Below are 13,350 nucleotides of genomic sequence, written 5' to 3' on the forward strand. Positions count from 1 at the left end.
AAATATTATAGTGGCTTTGTATATGCCATCCTTCATGAAATTACTGGTTTCAACACAATTAAATGAGAAAGAAGAGAATTGAATTATTAAAAACTTTATTATCCCACAGGTTTCATTTTAAAATGCTGTACATGTTAAATATATACAGCACTTTTTACATTAACATCCTCAGATTAATTCTTATATGCACTTTATGTAATAGGTTGTTAACCATTATTTATTACTGCACAAAACAACCTAACACCTTTGTAAGGAGTGTTCTTTTTAAGATGTTCAGTTACAAGGATAGGCTATACAAATATTTTCAACATCCAATTTTAATTTGTATTTATTCCCACAAATCAGATTTCCATTATGGTTAAACAAGACTTTGTATAACGGAGATTAAACATTAACAGTTGAACATTTATAACAGCTTCTTTTCATGATCCTGTGATAATTGTTATGTTTGAAAAAACAACAACTCAATGTAATGCATTAGTCTCTGGGGTAGACAACAGACATGGGCCTACAAACACTGACATAGCTTTTCTTCATGTTATTATAATATAGCTTAACCATACAAATACACAACAGTTTGGTCATTTAAGCATACTACACAAGATACTGGCATGCATATGCATTTTTTAGTATCCAGATATTTTCCTGCAATATTAGTCATGCTGCCACAAAATTTTCTAAGTAAAGTTAGACAAACTCCTAAAATAATCAGCAAATAAAACTTTGTTTTTGTGTGTGTGTGTGTGTGTGTGTGTGTGTGTGTGTGTGTGTGTGTGTGTGTGTGTGTGTGTGTGGGGGGGGGGGTTGGTCATAAAAACTTTACATACTTTTAGCTACTGCACACAGCTTTATCAGTGTGCTGGTTTACATTTATCAAACCAGGAGGACTTTGTAAACAGTAGCTCAGATTTGTTTTCCCAATATTAGTACGTCAGACAATCCAACTTAACTGGAAAGGTCTATTTAACACATTAGGTTGACAAAACTGTAAAGAATCCAGATTTATAGATCTTTGGTTAAACAGTTATGACTATTGCCAACTAGTATAATCCTTTCAGAACATAATCTACAAGTGTGATATTATAATGCTCTAATAGAAATTTTATTGATAAAAGTTATTTTGGTAATAAATTGCAGTTTTAGCAAGAGGACTGTAGATGAATTTAAGAATTACAAGTGGCTTTTTTGGCAGAAAGTCTGAAGAAATATCCCTCTGTTAAGACTTGATTTGAACTGTTCTCATCAAACAACAGGCAAGCAGAAGAGCAACAGCTACCTGCATGGCCATGGTTCAGTGCTATACAACATGGCCAAATCAGCAAAATAAATCCAAGTCCCAACACAAACTTCATAGTTCTTTTTTAATACAAAAAAATTGTTTTTATAAAAAAAATTTACTTTTCTTGTCTTAGTCCTGATATACTGGAACATTAAGTGCAGTACAAAAATGACACTCCACTGCACAACACACTACAATTTAGCACGATTTTCATTACAGTATATAAAAAGATTAAAAATACTTGACATGGGCACAGTGCAAATTTCAAGTCAAACATTTTTCTCGTCTTGGATACCTCACTATCTAACATTTTCAAATTACAATATGGTTTGGTGCTAATCATGAGGTCCCCTGAAAAATTAAAAAGAAACGTGATTTTTATGGAAAAGTTATTACTAAATTACAGTTTCTGCTACAACAGTGGAGGGGTTAAATTCCAGTCTTTTCCCTTCTACCCAGACAGAAAATGTGAGAATGCCTTAAGCTAGGCTTGGCAACATGCCCAATGCATTGTAGTGGGTCTTCCATAGGATGAAATACAGCACCAGGCAGACACAGACTCCAGATTACCATTAATATGTATCTCTTTCGACTCGCTTTTTGCGAACTGTATGAAAAGAACATGATAAACATTGGTCAAGAAATGATACGGCCAACAGGTAGTTCAGAATGCATACATTCAGATACAGACTCTCATACCCCATGCTTTTGGAAACCTGATCTTTTCTGGTTGGTTTTAAATTTGGAATCATGCATTGATACGGCTTTAAATATTGTATTCCAAAAATTAGATGAAAAAGAGTGAAATAGGTTAGATAAAAGCAAACTCTGAAAATAGCAGTTAGTGAAATGCAGAAAAATGATAATTAGTTCAACACTTCCAATTCTCCATACGCAACATGCTTAATACCATTCGGGGCTTCATGGCTGGACAGCTGGCAAGGTCAATGAAGAATTTACTCATATTCCAGACTGAAGAAGCAAGATGACAGCAATTAACAGGAATTAAAAATAAAAAACTTTAACATTGAAACTGAGCAGCAGTTGTTCATCTCAAATTGTTGCTTTGTAAATGTTCAGTAGTCGCAAGTTTGGCTTCAAGGCCAGGTACCTCATTTTTGCTAAATCTTTGTCTGTAGAAAGTATTCAGCAAAAGGAATACCTACGACTTACTTAAACCTAAGATCTTAAAAAGGAAGATGCATACCAACAGCAGATATAATGGCAGAATAACAAGTATATCTCATAATTAGAAAGAAGCATTACTGAAACATCGATAGAAGGAATCAGAATTAACCTTATCTATGCCAATAAAATATGAAACTGACATTAGAAATTAAAATATAATTTAAGATAACTGATAGGGCAAGAAAACTGAGTTTGAACAGTGCAATGGATTTAGTTTTCAGGCATCAACCAGCACTAAATATTCTACTCATCTTGCTGATTGTAAACAACTGGGTTAGCAGTGATTAATGAAGTAAATGCTCCTTATTTCCTACTTTTGCCCTCAATGGGGCTGCTGAAACGGATTTTTTTTTCAGCTCAACTATAGAAGGTAATATCATGGAGATCTGTTGTAATACCACTACTTGCCACCACCTTGTTTACTAGAGTGGATAAAAACTGTATATTGCAGCTGATCAATGCCACAGGCTTGATCGGGTGAAAGAGAAAATGGCAAAAATAAAGTGCACAGCAGGGTCTACCCTAAATCAAAAGGTAAACAAAGTAAATATTTGGAAATGTCAAACCAAAGTCAAAACAGATGGGATGCAATAAACAGATACTCTATTCCTAAAGTCACGCAAGTAAAAAGTAGGAATAACGCATGTCCAGTCAAAAAATACTTAGCAAAGTTTTACCAGGCCATAGATGATTGGAAGGAGCAATAAATATCTTGTCTGCCTGTTTGAATTTTCTGAGTTATACAACTCAGCGTTGTATACACCCAAGATATCACAGGATGGGAGTGGTGGAAAAAAAGAGGAAGAGAGAGAAAGAAAGACAGAGACACAGACAGACAGAGTCTGTGCTGCTTTTACCATTCAAAACCAAATTCTCCTGCAATATCTTAATGAAAGCAAAGAGAATAACCTTTATGCACCTAAATTTACCATTAAAGTTTTGAATACAGGAAACTTTTGTTTTAACTGGCACGTTATGAACCAGTACTCTTGTTAAACCAGTAAAACATGTATAGCTGAAATACCAGAGGATTACTGTATTATCACCATATCCACAGTGTCAGAGTAGTCACTTGAGGGTGCAAGTGAGAAGGCTTTCTGCCATTGTTTTATTTAAGGCAGAGTTGTATTGTTATTTAAGTGATTTATGCTATAAATAACAAGTGATGTGTATACATGCTGTATTATGTTTTCATTACTTAATGTGTGTTTTTAGATTATGTGGACATCTTGATCAACCAGAATGTTTGATCAACCTGGACACACCTGGTCCCATAGGTGTCAGTTAATAAAACATTTGTTGTAGTTTCATATTTCAAATCAAAATTCAGTAGTTCAGCCATGGATTAATTACAATTTTGAATCAAGATTCCGAATCTTAATTATTAGAGACCCTGCATTTATGCAATGGGATGATTAACCCCAATGTTACCAGCACCCCATGGCAATTCAGATTGAAAAAGCCTGCTAACAAGCTTACACATGCGAAACAGAAAATGCTGGAAACTGCTCAGCATGACAGGAAGCATCTATGGAGAGAGAAATAATTGATGTTTCAGGTCAATGACTTGATGAAAGCCCAATCCATTAACTGTTTTCAGCATCCACAGTATTTTTTTTTGTGACACAGAAATATGCACTTAGGGAAATCCTAGTGGATGACTGGAACCTTTGGAGTTATATTCTCAAAATAAAGTTGATGAGAAAGGGGTGCAGGGTGAGAAAATCTAAATTGCCTCTGGAAATAGGATTTTTGGGGTAAAATCAAAAGTCATCATGAATCTTACCTAGATCATTATTCTTGGTTATGGCTGCGGCTGCCCTCGTTCGTGGTCCTTGTTGTGTGAACTGATATCCAAACTTCAAGATTGAGGAGTTTGTCTCCAGCATTTGCGCTATTTCCATTTCAACAGTGGCACCTAACTGTTGGCGCTAAGAGCAGAAACAGCCAATGTAACTAATGTTGACTGATAAGGGACAGCCTTTAAGTAAACTTATTTTAAAAATTGACACTGAGGGAGCCCTGTAATTTGATCAAATATCTTTTGGGGTGGGTGCTGAGTGGCTTAGAAAAACATTAATAAAGCAATTCTAATCCAATAACATAATATAATTATCAATGCCTTTCAATTTTATAACAAATTAGTAGTTATTGTTTGAGAACTCAATATACATATATAATTGCTGCAAATAATGCACATTTTGTTCTTTTATACGAGATGACAATCAAGAATAAGGCCGCAATTTCAACAATTTGAACTACACATAGAAATGTACAGCATGGAAACAGACCCTTTGGTCAAACCCGTCCATGCCAACCAGATATCCCAACCCAATCAAGTCCCACCTGCCAGCACCCGGCCCATATCCCTCCAAATCCTTCCTATCCATATACCCATCAAATGCCTCTTAAATGTTGCAATTGAGATTTGCTACAGCTGCTTGGGAGGATTTTAAACTAGTAAGGTGAGGGGGGTGGGACCCAGGGAGATAGTGAGGAAAGAGATCAATCTGAGACTGGTATAGAAGCGAGTCAAACAGTCAGGGCAGGCAGGGACAAGGTAGGACTAATAAATTAAACAGGGTAAAAACAATGACTGCAGATGCTGGAAACCAGATTCTGTATTAGAGTGGTACTGGAAAAGCACGGCAGGCACTCTGCCTCTATTCCAGATGAAGGGCTTTTGCCTGAAACGTCGATTTTGCTGCTCCTCGGATGCTGCCTGAACTGCTGTGCTTTTCCAGCACCACTCTAATCCATAATAAATTAAACTGCATTTATTTCAATGCAAGGAGCCTAACAGGGAAGGCAGATGAACTCAGGGCATGTATAGGAACGTGGGACATCATAGCAATTACAGAAACATGGCTCAGAGATGCAGGACTGGCAGCTTAATGTTCCAGGATGCACATGCTACAGGAAAGATAGAAAGGGAGGCAAGAGAGGAGGGGGAATGGCATTTTTGATAAGGGATAGCATTACAGCTGTGCTGAGGGAGGATATTCCTGGAAATACATCCAGGGAAGTTATTTGGGTGGAACTGAGGAATAAGAAAGGGATGATCACCTTATTGGGATTGTATTATAGACTCCCTAATAGTCAGAGGGAAATTGAGAAACAAACTTGTAAGGAGATCTCAATTATCTGTAAGAATAATAGGGTGGTTATGGTAGGGGATTTTAACTTTCCAAACATAGACTGGGGCTGCCATAGTGTTAAAGGTTTAGATGGAGAGGAATTTGTTAAGTGTGTAAAAGAAACTTTTCTGATTCAAAAATTTAATTCTTAAAAATAATATGCATAAATATGACAATATGCATCCTTCAATATCTTCACAACTTTAAATTAGCTCAATCCAGAACAGGTTAATTTTGGGGTTTCATGGTACTAAGTATGATATTTAAGGTATACAAAAAAGTTTACACAGCAGAAATGTTTATAACTAAACCGAGCAAACAAAGTAGTATACTCGTTTGATGCACAAACAATTCAGTTATGGTGCCTGAAGCATCATAACATTTTAGTTTGTGGCATGAAGGTATTGAATATTGAGAAAAAAACCTGTCTTAGCATTGTGCCAAGGATACACCAGTAAAAGTTTCAAATAATTTCAGGCAAAACAACTTACCTGATTATCAATCTTGATCTCCATTAAGGTTTCATTGTCTTTCAGTGCATCTATGATTGCTTGTATTCCAACACCAGTGATGAAGTTTGACTCAAGATTTAGACTTTGAAGTGTTTTATTAACTCGTAGCATATCTGCAAAAGCCTTCAAGACAAAAACTTGGTTTGAATGCTAACAAGCAATTCCAAATTAAGTATTTTTATAGCACCTTTAATTCCAATATGTACAGCACTGAGATATAATCAGAATTAATTTAAATAGAGTTACTGTATCATTCCTATTCACCTAGTGACAGAAAACGTCTGTTCAGAGACTAGTGATAGAGAAGGAGAAAAGTGTCAAGCTTGGGCCAAGCTGGCTGAACTCACATCTTGCAGTAGTAGGGTGAAGGGTACTTTTGAGTTAGAGTCATACAGCATGGAAACAACCTTCAGAGCAACTAGCCTAATCTTCATAGGCCCACACACCATCAAAATTACACCATGATCCAAACTGTGTTTACATATTATGGATTTAATGATCACTAACCTCTAACACAACAGATTTAAAGAATATGTTTACGTTAACCTGCGCACAGATTTTCAGATGAGCCTTTCATTTTAGAAGGGAAAATCATTACAAAACAGTTGCTTAAAAGTCACTAGAATAATATTTACCACTATTGTGCTAATGTTCAGGCCCACATATTTATAAATGTAGGTTATTATAAGTGGGACAGAGTTTTGTGCCATGTCTTATTACCACCATTTGTAAATAGGCTGGGAGGTTGGGATATGATGAATGCAAGGTTACGTGCAGCTCACTATTTTGGAATTATGGTATTAAGCAAAATATCAAGTTAACTCACTGGAGAACAATTAAAAAATACGTGTCATGAAAACTGTATCAAGGCAAAACGGAACTTACAAAAGCAATAGGGTCATTGCTCCGAGTTGCTGCCAAACTAAATTTCTTCAGGCGAGTATTTTTTTTCAAGGTTTCCGCAAAGTCTTTTAATGTTGGAATTGGAATATTCTATGGACAAATTCAAGATAATAATTAATCAATGCACACTGGAGTCCTAGCTTATCTGTTCCTCATCTACAGAGGACTCAAATAGCAGTTACTCGTGCCCACGTGTACCACAGGCTGTTTTGCCTTTCTTCAAACAAATACTAAAGTTACCACATGAGGAACTGCCCGAAAGTATGCCTTATCCATAGACTACACCACTACACAGCAATTACGTCATTCGTACAAATCAATTTAACATATATTAGCCACTTATTCTGTTTATGGCCCATTCTCCTTTAGCATGTGCTATATTACAAAATGTTTCCAAACACGAGATGGTGCGAGAGGACAGTTAATCCAATTTGACTAACTTATGGAATGAAAAATAGTAATTACCCCATGCCACAATTTTCTCTATTTCACATTGCTAATAAAGGTGTCTATTGGTAATGACTAAATAATTCTGACTTGATCAAATCTCTTGTGTGGGGATTCAGTTGCTGAAAACCTAAGCTCTGGTAGCCAGTTCGCCTATTTCAGTAAAAACCAAAAGGACTGTGGTTACTGTAAATTAGAAACAAAAGTAGAAATTGCTGTGGAGAGAAATCAGAGTTAATGTTTCAGGTCGAGGTGACCCTTCCTCAGAACTGACCCAAAACTTTCACAGATTGCTCTCCACAGATGCTGCCAGATCTGCTGAGCTTTTCCAGCAATTTCTATTTTTATCTCTTATTTCAATCTCTTATATCCAATGTTGACAAGAGACAAAATACTGAAGGAATTGAAATATCAAAATTTAAATTAAAGCAGTGATCACTACAAGGTGTTGTCAAAAGAATCATGGAATAAAGGAGGCAAAGAAGTTGTTAAACACAATTTGGGATATCATTTTAGTAGCAGCTTATTACCATAAATCAAGCTACTAGTATATGCATTGTATTACTACAGTAATGAGGAATTTTTAAACAGGATAGTTCATTAGTAGAATCGTGCAATTATCCTCCAAAAGTAGCAGAATTCCATGAGGTGGTGCTAAGTGCTTTATTACACTAAGCATTTAGATTCTTTTAAAATTTTGAAAATATGTTTATGAAATTTAATCAATCAAAAATGGAAACTTTTCACTGTGCTAATCCAGTTATTGGACACAGAAGCCATCCTGTTTCTTCAAAGTGCAAAAAGTAAAACATTTTTAAAAATATACTTGAATATAACCACAACAATCCTACCTTTATGTTATTAAGATTAACCTCTACAAGCCCTGGGTCATTGGCTTTTATTCGCTGTAAACTTTCTTCTACATTTGTTGGATTGGGAGGTTCATCAAAAACTGGTTTGACCTTCTCACCTTTGACAACATCTGAAAATCATCATTTACAGCAGTTATCAACACCTTTAAATATTAAAGAGACATCTGTTAAGAGGCTTAGGTGTACATATATGGGCAGTTAGTGATAGTTAATATATTAACGCATGTTGGTTGCAACTAGTTGGTAAAGCAATTTTTGTACTGAACCAGTTTTATGTTCAGAAGTCAATATCATAATTGAAATGATAAGCAGAGCTATAATATGTACTAGTTTAAGTCTTGCATCACTGAATAAGTCCATCAGAATGTCCAACATAAAGTCAAAGTTGAGGCACAGTTTGGAAATAAATATTTTAAATGAAGTTTTAGTGTACCAGCCCAGAGTATTCTAGTCAACAAATCTATACAAAATAAAAATGATAACTGACCATCTTTACTCCGTGAAATATAAAAGTCCAGTATTAAAACAATATTGGTTCAACGTATTATCTCGAAGGTATAAGGGAAGGGGAAGAGGAAAAGAATAGAAAGTAGTACCAAGTAATTGTCTTGGCTGCTGTTACCAGGATTCCAATAAAATCTAAATGATGAACCAGTGGAATTTTCAATACTGTGCCCAAAATATTTATCATTTGTATATTTTAAACACTGATTGCTACTGGAGAGTGTATTGTGTGAGGGTGGTTACAGATGGAAAATTTTGCAGAGAATTAAAAATGTCATACCAAACAAAGCACTAGCTTGAAACAAATCTTTTCTGTACACTGTAACCTTCCAACATTAAACACGAGTAATCTGCACTCTTGATAATATGGTGTTAATTTGCTTAATGAACTATTAAAGTCTATGATCTGAATTACTTCACAGCATTTATGCATTTTGATTTGGAGATGCCAGTGTTGGACTGGGGTGTACAAAGTTAAAAATCACACAACACCAGGTTATAGTCCAACAGGTTTAACTGGAAGCACACTAGCTTTCGGAGCGACGCTCCTTCATCAGGTGATAGTGGAGGACTCGATCGTAACACAGAATTTATAGCAAAAATTTGCAGTGTGATGTAACTGAAATTATACATTGAAAAATTGATTGTCTGTTAAGCCTTTCATCTGTTAGAATACAGTGATAGTTTCGCTTCTTTCATGTGTAAATCACAAAACCTTTCTTTTAAAGTTGCATTCTCGAGTTAGCTGTTAACAATGGTGATAGCTAGACAACATGTTGAAGGTGTTAGCTCCCTGTGTTCTTGGTCTGTGACCTGATGTTTAGATTGATTCTAATCTAAAAAGTGAGATAACAGAGTTTTGCATAAATTCATGCAGTTTTTGAGCCCAGAGTTCTACATGAATGTATTTTAACAGATGAAACGCTTAACAGACAACCAATTTTTCAATGTACAATTTCAGTTACATCACACTGCAAATTTTTGCTATAAATTCTGTGTTACGATCGAGCCCTCCACTATCACCTGATGAAGGAGCGTCGCTCCGAAAACTAGTGTGCTTCCAATTAAGCCTTTTGGACTATAACCTGGTGTTGTGTGATTTTTAACTTTATGAATTTTAGATTTGAAGAAAATCCAACTGAGAAGAACATTTTAAATTGGTGTCAGCCAAAGTGACTTTTCTTCCCAATTACAACTGGCTTGTATACCAAATCACTTACTAAATTATTCGTTTCTACATTTTACTCTTTTATTGATATCTAATGTTTAACTACTAATATTCTACCCAGACAAACTGATATCTTCATTCACCTCACTCCCAAGCCATTAGGTGAATAATCAGTCGGAGAATTTCACTATTCTAGAAACAAAAATATGCCAAGATATACAGTATTTGAATGCTAAGACTTGAATTCTTTTCTTGAAAAGAAAACAAAACACTACAAAACTACTGCAACCCTGCAAGTATTGTCATATTTCTAATGTAAACGCAGCTGTACAACAATTAAGTGAAATAATTGCCAAAAGTAGTAAATTTTTGCCAACTTACTGTTCAGGCCTCCTTTGCCTCCAACAGAATCTAAGTAATGTGTGTTGCTTACCAATGTGTGCATCCCTAAAATGGCTGAAAATAGGAAGAAACAAATTAACTACATCTTAAAAACAGATTCACTAAACTCAGTCAAATATATTACCCATAATAATGGCTACAAAATAAATGAATGTACCAAAGCAGCATGTTGAAACTCGATTATTTAATTCAGTTACTGTAAATCATTTTCCCTTAAAATTAATTCAAGTACCAAGAGGACAAACAAAATTACAAATGAATAAAAATTCCACATTAATTGAGATTTGATAAACAAAGGCTTTATGGATTTCCTGCTGTGCAATCACATGGAATTTTCCAGAAATGTTACTACACAAATTAACAACAGCTTTCTAGAGGAGAAATTGCTCATGTGCAGTATTTGCAAGAAACTTGTTACAAGTATCAAGTACCATGAAGCACTGTGGGAATATTGTTCTGGAATTGAGTTTCAAATCAATTGTGTGAAGGGATGATAGTAGATAAAATATTTTAGGCCAACTACTTGAAGTATATATTGACATCTCAATCCTGTCTGAAAGAAGTGGCAGTTACAATTACTGAACATCATTTTACATTTTTGTTTGAGGGTATATTATCTAATTTTGTTGATTTATTCATTTGCTGATTTCCACTTGATAATGCAATTCCCATTTCATAGCCACAGCAGGGACATTCCTCCAAGGCCACTAGTGATGGTACAAGTTTAGCTAGACAGTCAGGTGAAAGTGCCTAGAGTTTCTCTCTCTCCACTTCATCTCAACTCCGCCCCATTGGAGAAATTCATCAAGAGCTGAATTATCAAGAGGAAGATGAAGTAGAATTTGGAGGATCAAGGTTATAACCTATCACTCTGGTACTGTGTTGCTCTAAATATATATTACAACTTTTTTTTTTGATAGAGATCACCTGCACAACTGCAAGAAGATTGTGCAATACAAAGACTGCCGATACCTTCATTAAATAGTATGCTTAAATCTGTTCACTGAGCTCTGCAGATATTCAAGGACAGTTTCATACAGGCAGTGAATTAATGAACTTTAGATGCAGATAACCAAGTTGCAAAACATAAAACATACCTAAATACAAGAGTTGTGCTACAATTAGCAGTGCTCAATCACTAAACAGTGGATAAAGTTTTTAACAACTAAATTCCATTGGTGCAATTCGGAGAACATCCGATTCCATAACCTCTGAATTTTGCTCATCTTCTGCAGTAGATTCGTAGCCACTTTTTCATGGCAAAGTTTGTTATTATTCTAAATTAAAACTAATTAAGATGAGTAAACAAAGTTCTCATTTTAACTATTTTGTACAATTCCATCTCCATCTCTCTATTCAAAAGCAAATTAATTAGAAATGCAAGACATCACGGGGATCCTCTGCTCATAATGGTTTACCTGCAAGGTCACAGAGTTCCGTATCTGTTGCACTGGTCAAGGCTTCTTCCAGTTCTGGATCCAGGGTCACCTTCTCTTCTACACGCTGCTCTACAGGTTTCTGCTTTGGTATCCATAACTTTCCTATAATCCCAAATGATTTATAATTTATGCTCTAATAGGTTTTCAATCTATTTTCTCAAACCAGTTTCTAGTTTTAGTAGCAGCTTATTACCATAAATCAAGCTATTGGCATACGTATAGCATTACCACAGTAATGAGGAATTTTTAAACATCACAGTTCATAAGCAGAATCTTGCAATTACCCTCCAGAAATGACAGAATTCTATGAGGCGGTGTTAAGTGGCTACACGAAACAACACGACACACGCAGACGACAAGCAACATGAATTCGACTGGGACAACACTACCATTATAGGGCAAGCCAAACAAAGAACAGCCAGGGAATTCCTAGAAGCATGGCACTCATCCACAAACTCCATCAACAAACACATCGACCTGGACCCAATATACCGGCCACTACAGCGGACAGCTGAAACTGACAACCGGAAGCGGCAGGGACAGGCCACTATAAATGCCGGAGGAAACACCACAAAAGCGCTTCACAGGAGGCTCCCAAGCACTGAGGATGTCACCTAGACAGGGGACGAAACGTTTGCAACAAAAACTTCCAGCTTGGTGAACAGAACCACAACAACGAGCACCCGAGCTACAAATCTTCTCACAAACTTTGAACATGCATATAAGTTCCAACAGTGGTAGTGGCCCTCCAGGCCAGAACATCCAGGTACATATGCCACCAACCCACCAGATGGGTCATGACACAAACAGACAGGATGAAAGAAATAATTTAAGAATTTCTAATGCCTAGTTCTTTCTGGGACTTAGTGGCTCTGGTTTTTAAGACTCTGCTCCCTGGAGATTCCCATTCAGCAGAAATAGCTTTGCTAAAATCTATCTATTCACCTTACTATCTTGGGAACTTTATTGTATCATGCCTCAACCTTCTAAATTTCACAGAATATAACTTTAGTTTGTAAACTTTTTCTTCGTGACATCTGGCTCAGTGGTTAGCACTGCTGCCTCAAAACACCAGACCCAGGTTTCATTCCAGCCTCGGGTGACTGTGTGTGGAGTTTACACATTCACCTCGTGTCTGCATGGGTTTTCTCCGGGTGCTCCAGTTTCCTCCCACAGTCGAAAGATGTGCAGGTTAGATGAATTGGCCATGCTAAATTGTCTATAGTGTTCAGGAATGGGTAGGTTAGGTGCATTAGTCAGGGAAAACAAAGTAACAGGGTAGGGGAATGGGTCTTGGTAGGTTACTCTTCGGAGGGTCGGTGTGGACCATTGGGCCAAATGGCCTGTTTACACACTGTAGGGATTCTATGATACTTCTAATAAATCCATGCTGCATTTTATCAAAAGTCAGTATATCCTTTTTATGGTCTATTGCCCAGAACCGCTTGTTACAACCCAACACTGTGCCCTGAACTGTGCCCTGTTAGGCCACACGTGGA

At 36.3% G+C, this 13,350-nt stretch overlaps 1 protein-coding gene across 3 annotated transcripts in view; it reads right to left on the reverse strand.

Annotated features, from left to right (window-relative positions):
• Positions 1-723: 723 nt before the first annotated feature.
• Positions 724-13,350, reverse strand: part of tmod2 (tropomodulin 2) — a 77,076-nt gene continuing 64,449 nt past the window's right edge. For 2 of the 3 annotated variants that reach the window (XM_087981329.1, XM_087981330.1), the window contains 7 exons: positions 11,831-11,953; positions 10,392-10,466; positions 8,318-8,448; positions 7,002-7,109; positions 6,096-6,239; positions 4,254-4,398; positions 724-1,886 (listed from right to left, as the gene is read on the reverse strand). In XM_087981329.1, coding sequence (XP_087837455.1) covers positions 1,852-1,886; positions 4,254-4,398; positions 6,096-6,239; positions 7,002-7,109; positions 8,318-8,448; positions 10,392-10,466; positions 11,831-11,953 — 761 coding nt within the window. In that variant the 3' untranslated portion in view covers positions 724-1,851. Of the gene's footprint in view, positions 1,887-2,189; positions 2,252-4,253; positions 4,399-6,095; positions 6,240-7,001; positions 7,110-8,317; positions 8,449-10,391; positions 10,467-11,830; positions 11,954-13,350 lie in introns of all 3 variants that reach the window. The other variant, XM_043677379.2, reaches the window with a different exon arrangement.

This window comes from Chiloscyllium plagiosum, unplaced genomic scaffold (assembly GCF_037043375.1).
Source record: "Chiloscyllium plagiosum isolate Xiang-an unplaced genomic scaffold, Cpla_swu_hap1 HiC_scaffold_39, whole genome shotgun sequence".
Lineage (NCBI taxonomy): Eukaryota > Metazoa > Chordata > Chondrichthyes > Orectolobiformes > Hemiscylliidae > Chiloscyllium > Chiloscyllium plagiosum.